General features: G+C 39.5%; 1 protein-coding gene across 3 annotated transcripts; it reads left to right on the forward strand.

The window, feature by feature from the left end:
* Window positions 1–2,046: 2,046 nt before the first annotated feature.
* mybl1 (v-myb avian myeloblastosis viral oncogene homolog-like 1) lies at window positions 2,047–14,712 on the forward strand. Of its 3 annotated transcripts, none has more exons than XM_044175634.1 (16): window positions 2,047–2,505; window positions 5,628–5,727; window positions 6,022–6,093; window positions 6,387–6,479; window positions 7,248–7,468; window positions 7,553–7,754; window positions 7,853–7,927; window positions 8,212–8,322; window positions 9,190–9,429; window positions 9,522–9,914; window positions 10,041–10,180; window positions 10,345–10,459; window positions 10,611–10,727; window positions 10,918–11,022; window positions 11,276–11,467; window positions 12,054–14,712. In XM_044175634.1, the coding sequence occupies exons 1-16, from the start codon at window positions 2,483–2,485 to the stop codon at window positions 12,177–12,179; spliced, it is 2,325 nt and encodes a 774-aa protein (XP_044031569.1). In that variant the 5' UTR covers window positions 2,047–2,482; the 3' UTR covers window positions 12,180–14,712. The 3 variants fall into 3 exon arrangements, with proteins under 3 accessions (XP_044031569.1, XP_044031571.1, XP_044031572.1); XM_044175636.1 differs by having other exon boundaries at window positions 9,540–9,914; XM_044175637.1 differs by lacking the exon at window positions 8,212–8,322.
* Window positions 14,713–15,198: the final 486 nt, after the last annotated feature.

Below are 15,198 nucleotides of genomic sequence, written 5' to 3' on the forward strand. Positions count from 1 at the left end.
ATATTGTAATTTTTGTGGTACATATAGGCCTACACAGACAAATTTGCCATTGATAAAATAAACCATACACACCATGAACCTTGGGCTTTTAGAGCCTCAGAGAGTCTGATGTCCTGGGGCATTTGCTCACTTTGCATATCTGATAATCCAGCCTTGTCAGTTATTTTCATTTCCTTCTGCTCTGTACAAGATGGTTGGAAGATCTTTACCTAAGGAGTAAGGTCAACATAATGGAAGTCTTAACAAATTGAACTAGTTTAGTTTTGTAGTTTGTAGTATTTGTATACGCAAGACAACAGAAAATTCACGTTGTTTCAAAAGGCTTTTGATATTTCTTGTTGTATGTTTATCTAGCTAGTATTACAATATTTTAGATGTTTTTGTGATTTCACTTTATGTCACTTTTTCTACTCTTTTCTACTCATTTGCACATTCTTTATCCAATATTTTGCACATTCCATCCTCTTCATTTTAAACACTGTACAGCTCTTCATTCTATATATTTTACATATTTTAATTGTAAATTTCTATTTTATATTTATGACTCTTGACTTTTACTGTACTTGTTTTCTTTTCTCTTACTTTGTTTATTTTGACCATTATGAACCACAACACCCAGGCAAATTCCTTGTATGTGAAATCTTACTTGGCAATAAACCTGTTTCTGATTCTGCTTCTGGTCATTTGTTTGGATCGACACAATTCGTGCTTTTATTTTCAGAAGCATAGTAACTAATCGGTGTGCTTAACACAGCTACTTTGACACTCAGGAATGACAACATTGAGAAGTCAAACAGTTAAACAGTGTCACCTACAGGATGAAAGGCAGGACATGCCTAACGTCCCAAAAAAATTGTCAACACCTAATTTCAAAATTATGAATAGATAAAGAACTAGGAATGATGAGTATAATATTATAATTATGAATACGTCAAAATTAATTATACAATACAAAGTGTGAGGTAATATTCTATAACTATAACTATAATAGTCTATAACTCAGTATTATCCGTTGTCAAAATCCATACAGACGCATTGCACCACACACATACCCCATAAAAAAAAGCTGTGTCCCCAGTCGACCTACCTGCTATGAGCTGATAGTGCGCAGACGAATAATAACCAGAGATGTTGTGATAAATTAAAATGAATAGTGCAATCTATAGAAATGTTAAGATGAGATAACATATGAATGAAACACATTTTCAGAGGTGTAAGGTAGCCTAAATAGTGCTTTTTTGGTTTTATATGCATGAAACCAACATTGCAGATTCCAAAGTTTTGTCCACAAGGTGTCAGCAAAACACAATTTAAAGGAGCTGCAGAATGTACTGTGGATATGCAAGAGCTGCCTGTCAAAACGAAAGGAAATATTGTGTTATCTATGCCAGAGTTTGAATGCTGTAAATATTCTCTATAACTTTCATTTGAATCTCAAGCCTCAAGCCCTCGATGCAATTGTTCTGTCAATCATCATAATAATTTATATCCCTTAAATGACACCACAATGAAGTAATGTCAATTCAAAGGTATTGGGATTATGAACCAAAAGCATAAAGTGGCATAATCAATGCACAATGCACTCCAATGTAGATGTTCACCTTTTGTTAAAAATAAGATACATTTCATGTTCAGTAGAGCTATCTACTATTAATACGTATTGTTAAATATATCAACACGAAATAGCATCTCAGCACTGTAGATTAGGGGACAAAATTGGAGATTGGATTCATCGCGCTTGCCTCCAGTGAAATTGTGGTGCTGGGAACCCCCTCAAGGCCCCCCGAAAGTTCCTGCACCCCACGTTGAGCCACCACCGCATTTATGAAAAGACCCATTCTGCTGCAGATGGTGACAGTACAGTTGTCTAACTTAACGCCCGCCTCTTCAAATTTTCAACCAATTAAACTAAACACCCTTCCACTTCGAACCAATCACACACGAGCCTCTCCTCATTTTTGCCCTATCAGTTTCGAGTACCGACTCCGCTTTTCACAGCCCCATTTCTGACCAATCAGGGGCGAGGCCGCCTGCGCAGAGGGCTGGGCGCGAGAATCGGCGGGATGGACAAAAATCATAACGCCAAACAGAAGTACAGACAAGTAAGCTAGAAACAGTCCGGACAGCGAGGAATGGAAGTAATGTGTTAGTCTCTTCTACTTAATACCGGCTTTTTATTTTGTGATATTGCCTTTTCGGAAACAAGTACCAGAGGAGGACATAGTGACGCGTTGCTTTGGAAAGATGTTATCGACAATGAACAAGGCTTTTACGGAGAGAGCGTAATGTTATGGACTGTAAGTTACATTAAGTTAGATCACTGGCTAGCCGAATAGAGCTAGCTAGATGCCCCCGCGTCTCAGAGGAAACCAGCGATGACTGACAGCGATTTCTATGGATAAACATCTATTAATGTGGGATTTTATAAAGCTGCCAAACACAGGTTCGTCTTTCAAAAGGTTCAATCATCCTACCGACTGTCATGGACAACGTGAAACCACGCAGGTGGGTGCCAGCAATAATAATACAGTGCTGTTTCATTATCCAGTTTGCTATCAGTTTGTCACAGTCACCAGTGCTTCTATGCACCTCTAGTAAAATTAACATGGGTTTTGGTATCAATGTCCTCATAATACAGTGTGGGCATTCATACTGCATCAAGTTTCATCTTCGACAGCATAACGTACACTGCACGTGCACCTGCACAGTCACAGTAACGAGGTCCTCCTACGAGATGTATGAATGGTAACGTTAGCTGATGAGGAGTACAAATAATAGATACATGAAAATTAATGGTTAATAACGTACTGAAATAAGCCTGAAATAAGTACGGACGTATAACGTTAGTTCAAAATATGCACGACACTTTAGGTTGAAAATTGAAATGTTTGTAAATCCCGAAACATGTTTTTTAAACACTGTTGTTTTCTATATATTGTTGGAACAATACAGTATAGACTGCACAATATTTTGCTATGCATGGGAGGCGCGCAGCCCATTGGCAAACAGCAGTTATGCAACAACAGCATCCTTGGAAACACATTACTTGAAAGTGACAAGTCAGATTAGTTACAATAAATAATTTTATTTAATTTTTTTAATTTGGAACACTATGTTTCTGCCAAGAGAAAAAAAAGCCAATGGGAAAAAGTACCTAAGAGTTCCCAAAGCCCCTCTTTGTTTTTCAAAAACTCCAGTGTCAAAAAGTACCTGAGAAAACAAACAGATGTGCTGATTTGTGATTAGACTTGATAAGTTATACTGACCTGTTAAATTATAGTGACCAAGGTGGGAGCACATTATTTATTTACATTCAACAACAGCCAGGTGCACAATAATAAGTATGTTTGCAATGAAGTGTTATAATTATTTATATTAAAAACACACATTAGTGCTGAAATTATAAGTGAATTAATTGATTAGCTCATCAACATAATATTAATTCCCAACAATTTTGATAATCAATTAATCATTTTAGTCATTTACCAAGCAAAATTGCCAAACATTTGCTAGTTCCAGCTCATCAAATTTGAGGGTTTGCTGCTGTTCTCAATTTTATCTCATCAAATCTTTTTGGTAGACAAAACAAGCTATTAAAATATGTGACATTGGGCCGTGGGAAATTGTGATTGGTATGTTTCAGAATTTTCTGACATTTCATAGACTAAAGTAACATTTTATTGGGAAAAAAATCAACAGATCAATCAACAGTGAAAATAATTGTTAGTTGCAGCTTTAGTGATGCTTGCATTAAGCTTGTTGTCTCATCCCCACCACATACCCCTCCTTGTGTTCACATCTGGAGAGAGATGGGTGGCTCTTTTCTTTCGCAGAACAGCTCAGGGCTTGACCTGGTGAAAGCAAATCCTGTATTTTACAATATCATATGACTGATGAAGTATTACTAATGCAGCAAACTCTGACAATGAATGTTTGGTACATTATTTTACTGCTACTGAGGCGTTCAGCTGATACTACAATTGTTTTTTTAAGCACATTTTAGTATTATATTATAATTCCAAAGTGGGTAAATAATGTGTTAAACAAAATGCGGAGAGGTTATGTAAGTCTGCCTGTTTTTTGAGACTTTTTGAACTACAGGACCGTTAGGGCTTTGCTATTCCTCTGACCACACCCCAACGCACCGCCTCCTCCATCTCAATGACACACACACACACACTCACACACCTCTGGAGGTGAAAGAGCCTGTTGATGTGGGATTGCCCCTTTCCTCCAGACCCCTCACTCCCCTCCTTCCTCTTCAGCCATAGGTTCAGACTCACTTCTCTTTGCTCTGGCGAGGGAAATCAGGCCATGCCAAAATTCAATTGCCATGTTCAAGTTTCCACACTGAAGAAGACCTTTCATACACAGTCTGATACAAGACCTGAGGAAAGCACTGTTTTCCCCTTGTGTGTGTGTGGTTAAGTGTGTGCATGTGTGATCGTGAAGGTTTGCTGTATAGTAACAGCTCTTAGGAACGGATAACTTAATTTCTCCTCCATTTATTAAACTCTTCTCCATTACCACAAAGAAAGTGTTGCCCAGCAGCAAGTTTTATGGGATCACAGAAGTACAGTACTACCTGCCAACTTCTTGTGTTAGTAGAGAGGAATTTTGTGTTCTTACAAGTTAAATACAAGTTGTTTCTTTATTTCCTTTTTATTCTGACAAGGTTTATCAAAGCTGGTGGTCCTCTAGATCTCTAAAGTGAAAGTTCTGTTGTACTCTTATTATGTCCCAGATAAACCCACTTCTATTCAATCCATCATTATACATTATTTACTTGTTTATCTGATGGTTTGTTTATCTATTCCCTTATTGTTTATTTAAATCACCATAGTCTGTTATGAAAGCAGACTATTTGCTTACACTTTTGAGTACATTTGTTATATTTGACTATTACTGTATATATACTGTCTTTCTGCAGTCTGAATGCAATATTAGTGAGGTGTCACAGACAGTGCTATAGTATTGTTTTAGTTCTTGAATCACTTTTAGACTTGTTAGAATGAACTGAAAGCCACTTGTAAGTGGCATCCATGGTTTTGTGTTTCCTTTTATTTCCTTGTCTTGCTTGTTTTGGCTGTGAAATCGAAAGAGTAGTGCTCAACCACAACCAGTGAATATACTTGGTAACTTAGATTGTAAATGTCAGGTGCTAATACCGGTCAAAGTGACTATCTTTTCACATCTTTTTCCACACTTCTTTGTGCACGCATTACAGAAAGGTACAACCCAACCTTGTTAAATTGACAGATTAATTTGAAAAATCTTCTGTGTAATAGTTAAGCTTTTTGCACCTCTTCCTAGTACTCCTTTACCTTGAGAGCTTGTGGAATGGCAGGATATCCTTTACGAGTAGAGAGCTTTACATGTTTTCATTTGCATAGGCATACGTTTTTATGAGTAATCGGGATACAGTTACTAAGTGTTTGAAATACAGGTACTGATAAAAACTGAGGTACTGATGTCGGTGCCTGCATTAACAATTTCCATGCAATACCATATTCATATCACTATTCCTGCTTACAGTCATTGACCCTATTAAAGAAAATATTTGGCTCCATTAATAAAATCTGCTCTTCTTTTACTCCCCTTCCACATTTGTCCTGTGTATTTTTCAGCAATGATGAGGATGAAGAGCTACACTCCACAGACCCAGAGAGTAAAGAGAAGAGCAAAGATAAAAAGACCCTGTGCAAAGTAAAGTGGTCCCGAGATGAGGTAAGTTTGTCAGAGGCACAAGCGAGGTCTGGATTTAAGGGGATTTGGTGGGTTATTTGAGTGTGTGAAATGGGGACTTTATACTGCATGAGATGTGAATTTTATCTTCTTGCAAATAAGGGGGTGTGTAAGTGTGTGCTCCACACATCTTAGGGGGACCTTAATAATCACTGCTGTTATTTTATTCAATAATACGATGAAAGTGGACAGTGTGTTAATGTAGATGACAGAAGTTCCTCAGGATGGATAACGTTTTCACTCCCTGTGTCTCTTTTTTTTCTCCCCCCTTCTCAGGACGAAAAGCTGAAAAAACTTGTAGAGCAGCATGGAACTGACTCCTGGAAATTAATATCTAACTTTTTTCCAGTAAGTATGTAATTTAATGTGTCTGCATTGTGTAATAAGAATATTAAAAGTTGTATCTTGCTTCATGCCATATTGGTCCATCTCTTCTAGTCTAACACTTAATGACCATCCTAACCATTTAGTAATCTCATAATTAAAAATGTTCCTCAATAGGATGTTCTTAACAGTGATGGTAAGACATGGGCGCAGTGACTGGAGAGGTAGATTTATTTCTAGCTGTCAGGAGTAGGCGTAACTGTGAGGTAAGTGGTGTGGTCTAATGAGGTGTTGTGCTTTGTATGGCTCTGTCACAGGGGAGGACAGATGGCCAGTGTCAGCACCGCTGGCAGAAGGTACTCAACCCAGAGCTGGTGAAAGGACCCTGGACAAAAGAGGAGGATCAAAAGGTAAGAGGAGCTGGGAGTTTCCTGTTCTGGATAGAAAGAGGGATCACAAAATAGGTAAATGATAGCAGAGACAGAAGGGAGTGTGGAGAGCAGCTTAGTCTAAGTGAAAGAACACAATACAAACTCAAATGCCACAATATGCAGTGCATCTTTTATCTTCAGACTAACAGGGCTGTGCACATGCGCAAGCTTACTTCCCGCTAAAACTTTCTTTGCTTCTTTTTTTGCAAAGTAAATGCTCCACTACGTCATCCCTAATAAAACACAGACTTTCCAAGTCACTAGTTTAGAGCTCAGCCCTTCTTTGTACAGAGTGAAGCTCTAATATCTCCCCCGGCTCTAAGTTGAATAATGCATTCCTTAAATGGATCACGATTCTTCAAGAATGTCAAGAATGATGTCTCATTCCTCCAACATCTTGGCATCATAACAAAAACACAGACCTATCAATAAAAGCCTGGGCGGCCAATGATGACATCACAACATTTTTCAACCTTGATGGAAACAGCCAAACAAGCTGTGCTGCTGCTACAGTCATAGCTCTCTAAACACTGGCGCTGCTGTTGGCTATAAATGAGAAAAGTAGAAAGAAGTCATTTCCCTCTTTATACAAGCTTGTAGTATTAATTAATCTAATAAGGGCCTTACTTAAAATAAAAGATGACAGAGAATACTACCAGAACATGCAAGATTGTATAGATTATCATTTTCTAATTTAGAAATAAAAACTCTCCTCTACATATCCCTTCTTTGGTGATGTTTGTGCAGGTTATTGACCTGGTACATAAGTATGGCCCCAAGCGTTGGTCGGTGATTGCCAAGCACCTCCAGGGGAGGATTGGGAAGCAGTGCCGTGAACGGTGGCACAACCACCTTAACCCAGAGGTGAAGAAGTCTTCATGGACTCAGGAGGAGGACCGAATCATCTATGAGGCCCACAAACGACTTGGCAACCGCTGGGCAGAGATCTCCAAGCTTCTTCCTGGACGGTAATATAATCTTGTGCGCATGTTGCTTCCAGTTTGAGTCATGAAACGGGTAATTTGCTAAAATTCTGATCTTCTCCCCAACAGGACAGACAACTCCATCAAGAACCACTGGAACTCTACTATGAGGAGGAAGGTGGAGCATGAGGGGTACCTGCAAGATGGCTGCAAGAGTTTCACTTCTTCTCATGCTGGAGTGAAGAGACGCCACCACAGACCATGTCCTCCAACTCCAACAGAGCCCCAGCACTGTGATCGCAGTCCCCTGCCTATATCGGGACCCAACCAGGTCCACTTCCCTTTTGGACTCCACACTATATGGTGTTTTGATGTCTTTTATTTGTTGTTTTATTGATTTTTATTTAATCATGATTCTTTGTATTTTAGATGGGAGGATATCCTTATGATCCTCACAGTGGACACTTGATGGACAGCCTTCCTGATAATTCAGGCTTCATACTGGTGAGTCTTTGTGTATTTCTTTGCATGCTAGTGGGGAAAACCTGTCAGATTCTTTATTTTCTGGACTTTCTGTAGTTATCCTTGTGATTGCTAACTCTGGACTTCAAATCAAAGACTTGAATGTCCTGTTATTTTCGCCTAACATTCAATAACATTTAAAAGGGGGTAAATCTCAAATGCTCCGGTAAATATTTTGTGTAAATCTGTTTTGTGTCTGGTTTTCTTAACTTCTTTCTTTCATCCTGTCCTCTCGACCTCTCCTCCCTGACGTTTGTTTATTTCAGCCATCCTGCCTGGATGATCCTGACAGAGAGCAAAGAATTAAGGAGCTTGAGCTGCTGCTTATGTCAGCAGAGAATGAAGTCCAACGACAAGTGCAGTGCAGAGGTCCATGTGTAAGAACACACTCCGAATGTGTGTTTGCATAGTCAGCATAGCCTGCGTGTGTTTGTACCTTACATACACTGTAAAAAGTTTTTAAATGGTCATTTTTAATATTAAATTTATTATTTAATTCAACAAAGAGTCTTAAAATCAAATCAAAGTGAGCTAAAGAGAGAATATTATGAATTTTCTTGAAAATCTGACACTTAACACTTGTTTATAGAAAATTCCCAAATCCCATCTCCTCAGCGGACTATTCCTTTCTTTAAGGAAAAGAAGATTTTAAGACTTGAGAGTAATGACTCGCGATGGACTTTTTGCAGTGTATACATGTGAAAACGAGAATGGCGCACATGTATGTGTGTCTGTAGCCTGATTTGCTGTAGTGCTGCTATAGTAACTACCTTCCTCATCTCGCTACTCATTCAGACTGGCCTGAAGCTATGCTTGGTAGCCGTCCCCCTCCCCCACCACCACCACCACCATCATTCCAAACATGAACCCGCTCCCTCATCCCCTCCAGTCCTCACCCCCATGCCCACTCTCAGCCAGCAGTTTGAACCAAGCAAAGCACTATCCTCTGTCTCTCCTGTTCCTATTCTATCCCTCCCCGACACTTTTCACATTTAATTCACTCCATTCATGTAATGTGTCATTCTTCACAGTTATTGACTTCATATTGAATGGTGAAGATTTGCCTGATATTTTGTAGTATCACCAGTGTTTTCCACACTTTCCTTGTCACAAATCATTTTAAAACTGAAGCAAATTTAGAATCATTTTACTCAACATCTACCAATCTCACCATTAAATCAGACACCAATCTGCCGCTGGAGCCAGAGATCTAACCCCTCTGTTCTCTCATCCTGCCCCCTCAGAATTTGGAGCAGTACTCAGGCTGGTCCGACAGTGTGTCAGATGACACATTGACTACAAGTAGCAGCAGCCTAGAGGAGCAGGCAGAGAGGAGGCCCTGGAGGGGCCCTGAGATCACCCAGGGACCTCCACCACAGCTTCCTGTCTCCCCCAGTAAGTTCCTGGCTGTAGAGGCCAGCACTGTGCTCTCTACCCTGCAGACCATACCGGAGTTTGCAGAGACCATGGACCTCATTGACTCAGTGAGTAACAGAAGGAGCACAACAGAGAACAAATGCATCTCAGTATGAATTTGTTGACTAAAAGTCATGAATGTATTAAAGATCTACTGTAGATGTGTTTTGCTCTGCAGGACCCTGTTGCATGGAGCAACGTGGCCAGTTTCGACTTGTCAGAGACAGCAACACCGCCCAGGCACAACCAGGCAGGCTACACCACTCTCCTGCAAGAGAGGACGATTGACAATTCAATGGGCTACACAGTCAGCACTCCGACTGCCATCTCTGGCTGTGATAAAAGCTGTGCTTCATTTGATGTGGGCAGTATCACCTCCCTGACTCCTGTCAACTCATCCAAACCCACCCAGGCATCCACTGGGAGGAGGAGGAGAAGAGAGAGGGGGGAACCATCTCCTTTGTGCGACAGGACCTGCTCCTCCTTCATGGAAGATATCTCAAATTCTCCCAAGAAAACGCCCACAAAGTCACTGCCATTCACCCCGTCACGAGTAAATGAAATCTGTTTTTCTTTCTTCACTCACCATAATCCCCACTTCAGCTGACTTCTTCCTCATAGAGTTGATGTACTGAGGTTGCATTGGTCATGCGGCTAATATGCCTGTCTGTTTCCCCAGTTCTGCAACATATCAGGGGCAGAGCATCTGAATCTGGATAACCCCGCCCTCACCTCAACTCCTGTGTGTGGCCAAAGGTGTCTCCTCAACACGCCACTCCAAAAAGAAACCACACCTAAGCACCAGAAAGAGAATGATGGGTAAATAAATATATAAAAGCAGTACACATCCCACAAGAGCTGGCATAAAAGCCAGAAGCTTGCTATGCTTTCTGGGTATTTTCCAAAAGAATCTTTAACCTTAATTTAATCAGATTGTTAGGACGAGAGTGCTCGGTGTATAATATTCTCTGTCAACTTTCTAGTTTGCGGACCCCCAAGTTCCGTAAAACTGTCATGATTCAAACCCCGAGGACACCAACTCCCTTCAAAAATGCTTTGGCTGCCCAGGAGAAAATGCATGGGCCACTAAAGATGGAGGTAAGAGTTGTGGCTGTGTGCATTTTACCTGTGCGTTTTCACACTTCACGCTTTTATTTACCTATATTTATGATAACGTTTTCTTATTTTGTAGAGTGTATGGCTGCTTGATCTTGTGATTATATATATGTGTGTGTTCATTTTTTTTCAGCCACAGCCATTGGCATTTCTAGAAGAAGACATTCGAGAAGTTCTGAAGCAGGAGACTGGAGCAGACATTTTTAACAGAGCAGACGTCCAACCAGACTACAGAGCATGGAAACATAATGTATGTGTAGCATGCACACTTTCTTCCATTACTGAAACATACTAACCTGTTCTCTGTTATCTGAAGAAACAAATACTTACAGATACACACATTTTTTTATTTTACTGAACTCATTTGTAATACTTATAGCTCTATACTAGATGGAACTAGAGCATTTACTGTTATTTGTATCGTGGTCCTTTGATTTCAGATTGATGGCCCAGCTAGAAAGGTGCGTAAGTCTCTTGTCCTGGACCCCTGGGGGAAAGACTGCCTAAACATCCAACTCTTCCATGAGCATCTTAATAACGCACAAGTAAGTCACGATATTGGTTTAAAATCACTGATCAGGTCCTGTAGCTAGATGAGAAAACTAACTCAGTAACTACTACTACTGATATATACAAGAGTAAGGCACGTAACCTGTAACATGAACATTATCAATAAAACGGGCAAATGTTCAGCTTTAGACATCACTGTATAATGCTACTTTATATGAATTAAATTAAGCATCATCATTACTTGTATTTTTAATTCAGCTACTCCATTTATTGAACCTCATATGGCAGGTGCCAGATGAAAGTCTACTGAAGAACTCTTCACTGATCACCCCAATCCCTGAGCGAGAGGAGTGTCGCCGTTCTTTAACTTCTAGCCGAGAGGAGCCCTCATTAGTCCCCATTCATCCTCATCGCTTTACTAGCCCCCGGATGAAGAAGCTTCTTGCCTCCCACAAAGCACCAAAACACACCACTGTACAGGTACATAGAGTAGTCTTTAAATAAAACCATTGACGAGGTGACCTTCATAAAATATTTTTCTCATTTCCCTTTTGCATTTGTTAAAGGTGCCCTGTGGAGTTTTCTTGTAAACAAACAAAAGTTCTGTTTACATTAAGTGTTACTCATCATAACACATTGTGTGTATCCTTGATGCAAACAAACAAGCATTTCCGTCCTCAAAACATTTGCAAAGCCAAAGTATTTTAAATCCTGCATTGTTTGCATCCATGTTTACTAGCTTGCAGTCTTCTTCTTCCCTGCCTTTTTAGTGCATTTCTTGGCGTGTTATCGCCACCTGTAGATCAGTGGAATAGTGAAACCATTTGCAGGAATGTGTATTGCGTAACCCGTCCCCATGCGCATGCACGAGATAAACAAAATGGGACCAACCCAAAAAATTTCTCTGTAGCACTACTAGAGGTCAACAACTCCACAGGGAACCTTTTAAATAAAAAAGGGGGAACTATTAAGATATACATAATATTATAATTTTCCCAATGATGTTTTGCACAATGAAGGGTAAGCTTTGGCAACCATCTGTAATCGTTGGTTGCCTTCTCTGCAGGTGAGTGAGTGGGAAGCAGTGGTTTATGGGAAGACAGAGGACCAGCTGATCATGACAGAGCAGGCCCGTCAGTACCTGAACCCTTACCCTTCGTCTGGCTCTACCTCAAGGGCCCTTGTGCTTTAAAGCCGTCCCCTTGCTGCGCAGGCAACACTACTACACCCGTCCGACAACTAAAACCTCCACTGAATCCTGTAAGAGACAATCCAGTGAAGACAAATGATTTTATTTTTCTTTTGAAGCAGAAATGCACTGCCAAGGATGTCCACAAAAAGGCATGGTTGCTGGTATTGTTTTCAACACATTTCTAGGTCACTGCCCATGTAGTTTCTTGTTTATAGGTCTGGCCTGTATTTTCCTTTGAATACACACAACCTGGTAACATAAACAGTTTTGTACAGATATGAAATGGCTAGAATTCTTTCTGCACTAGTCAGTAATGTTGAAACAACCTGCACATACAATAGGCTGTAGGAATAGTGTTTATTACTAGCAGTGGCTGCTTCTGAGTTTTATATTGTTAATATATTGTTTAAATGACAAGAAAGACATTTTATAATGTAACGCTACTCATTGTGTATCTCCTTAGCTTGTTTTGCTAAACTGCCCCATTGCTGTTATCCGATAAAAACCACATACATGGAAACACCCATGTATTTTTAAAATGGGTTTTTAACAAGACATACAGTACAGAATATAGTGTTAACAATTGCTTTGAAATTAGAGAAACAAAAAATGCAGTTACGTGTTTTTTTGTGACAGCAGCGTTACATTGCTGAATGCCTATCCATGGTGATGTGAAGTTGGAAATAAGAAGCTGTCAGTATTGCACTACTGAGTTGATTTTGCTGCTGAGAAAAAAGGAGCAGTGTTTTTAAGGGCAAACTGGATAGCACTTGTGATGGTATCTTTTTTTAACAACACGTTTCCTTTCCAAGGCCATAGTGTCTGTCGAGACATCGGTTGAATGTATTTCATTGCAATGTACATGTGTAAGAACCTCAAAAATGGAAGGGTACCTTAATGTTTGTTTGTGTTTGTTTTATTTATTATCTGACAGCTCTAAAGCTTAGATATTAATATAAATCGGACACCATGAGTTTTTAAGAAGTTTAACTTTGCTGACAAAACAGCCTAGAAACCCTCACTTGCTCTAAGGCAGTTCTCTCTGTAATAGAGGATGAATGGTCGCCATTGCTTTGGTCAGTCGTTTCAGTGTGTCATGGCTGATACTGACCAGTTTTTATATCATCAATGTTCTACAACAAGCATTTGGTCAAGAAGGATTTACTTTTTATGTGAAGGCTGTAGGTTTTATTTATTTAATGTCTACTAATTTATTTATTTCTAAAAAAAAATTTAAGAACAATTATTGAAGAATTTTATTGTCTTTTCTCTTTCAAAATCAAGATTGGGCTACCATTCAGTTTCATTACTCCAAGTTAGAAGAACATGAACTGCCACTAATTTAATATGTTCATTTCTTTTCCTGATCAGGCAAGATCTAGCAAATAATCATTCTGTAGTCGTATCTGGGATCTTGTAACATATAGATAGGTCATTTTTTTCCTTTGATTCAAATGTGTTCTTCGTTATTAGGTAGCCTCCATCTCCGACCTCTAATCATAGACAAATTGCACTTTTTACTCATTTAATTTTAAGTTGTCATTCTGATGATGTAGCTCTTGTCCTTATTTTTGTTTTTGTGTGTGTGTGTGTGTGTGTGTGTTAGATGGTTGTCTCCCATTTTGTAATTAATTCAACATGATTTCAACTCCTGCTCTGCTGCAGAAATGTGTGCTTAAATACACTACATTTAAGCCTTACATTCAACTTTTTTAGACTGATGGCTCTGGGCAAAAACACAGTTAACATAGACTGTCCTGTTACCCTCGAGCAAGACCCCAACCCCCTTCCCTCTCACTCATTGTTTGATACTCTGCGTAAGAACAAAATGCTTAAAATGTAATGTAAATATGCACGAATTTGGGTGTGATTCTGAAGAAATGTACTGCACTGTGCTTACATATTAACAGGCTGATTCATGTCATTTTTAACCATCCTGAAACAAAAAAAAACTAGTCTGGTGAAGTAACACTACAGCTATAAATGATCTTCTTTGTATTATCGGCATTAGTGGATCCAGTATTAGTTATAATCTGGATTATCCTGCATTAAGCATTTGAGTGAGAATAAGAAGGGAATCTTGTCAGGGAGATCAAGTGGAAAGATCAGGAGTATTTAGTACACAACTCTAAAACAGATAAGACATTTGTATATGAATCTGGTGGCTGAGATTTGCCTAATCTGTATATAATTGTGTTATATGTTCTGTTTGTTGGTTTGACTTGTGTTTGTACATTCCATTTGTTAAGTCCAAGTTAATATGTTAACAACATTTGGGCATGTAACATCATAGGTTTTGAGGGAATTAAGTACATATACAGGATAGTAGCAGCTGTTATATACTACTGTAATTATGCATGAGCAATACACAAGATGCTGGACTGCTTAAATTGACGAGGTGAATCACAGATGTAACACTCGCTTTATATTTTGTAGCATTTGAAATCATAAACAAGGTACCATAGAAATCCTGCCAACTGTCTTTGTAACCATGTACTTAATTTGGAAAAATAAATGCATATGTTGCATGACATCTATGGCATTTTAAGTTGTATGTGTCTACATTTTACCATGGTTTTGAAATTGAGCAGAGCTTTCTCTCTCTGCCAAGTGCCCCTGTGCAAATTAGTATAGGTTACATGGTATTTCCCACGTAATAAAGATTTCTGATGGTCCTTTAGTTTTTCTGACATGCTCACAGCAGGCATAGCAACCTCTTGAGCTCTTGCCAAAAACTGATTCCATGAAAACCATTTTCTGGGGGAAAATTGAAATCCTCCACCTTTGATCATATTTTGTCACTTTTCCCCAGGTGGAGTTGCAGCCATGCAGGTGAATTGTTTGGGTTAGGGGGTTTATAGCTGATAGAGTGGTTGAAATTGAACACCCCCCCCCCCGTTGTGTGTATGTATATGTTGGGATGCTGTCAACTTGGCCTGGGGTCCAGGGACACGAGCCCCCTCCACCAGAACAAGAGGCCTCTCCACAGGGTCAGCTGCTGGCCCTAAAGGGGCCCACT

This window comes from Siniperca chuatsi, linkage group LG19 (assembly GCF_020085105.1).
Source record: "Siniperca chuatsi isolate FFG_IHB_CAS linkage group LG19, ASM2008510v1, whole genome shotgun sequence".
In the NCBI taxonomy this organism is placed as follows: domain Eukaryota; kingdom Metazoa; phylum Chordata; class Actinopteri; order Centrarchiformes; family Sinipercidae; genus Siniperca; species Siniperca chuatsi.

Excerpts from the sequence above, each read along its gene's own strand:
- mybl1 (XM_044175634.1), top strand. The coding sequence starts at position 2,483 with ATGGACAACGTGAAACCACGCAG. Across the intron at positions 9,430-9,521 it reads CCATGGACCTCATTGACTCA|ATGTGTTTTGCTCTGCAGGA; the intron begins GTGAGTAACAGA and ends GATCTACTGTAG. Across the intron at positions 10,460-10,610 it reads ATGGGCCACTAAAGATGGAG|CCACAGCCATTGGCATTTCT; the intron begins GTAAGAGTTGTG and ends ATTTTTTTTCAG.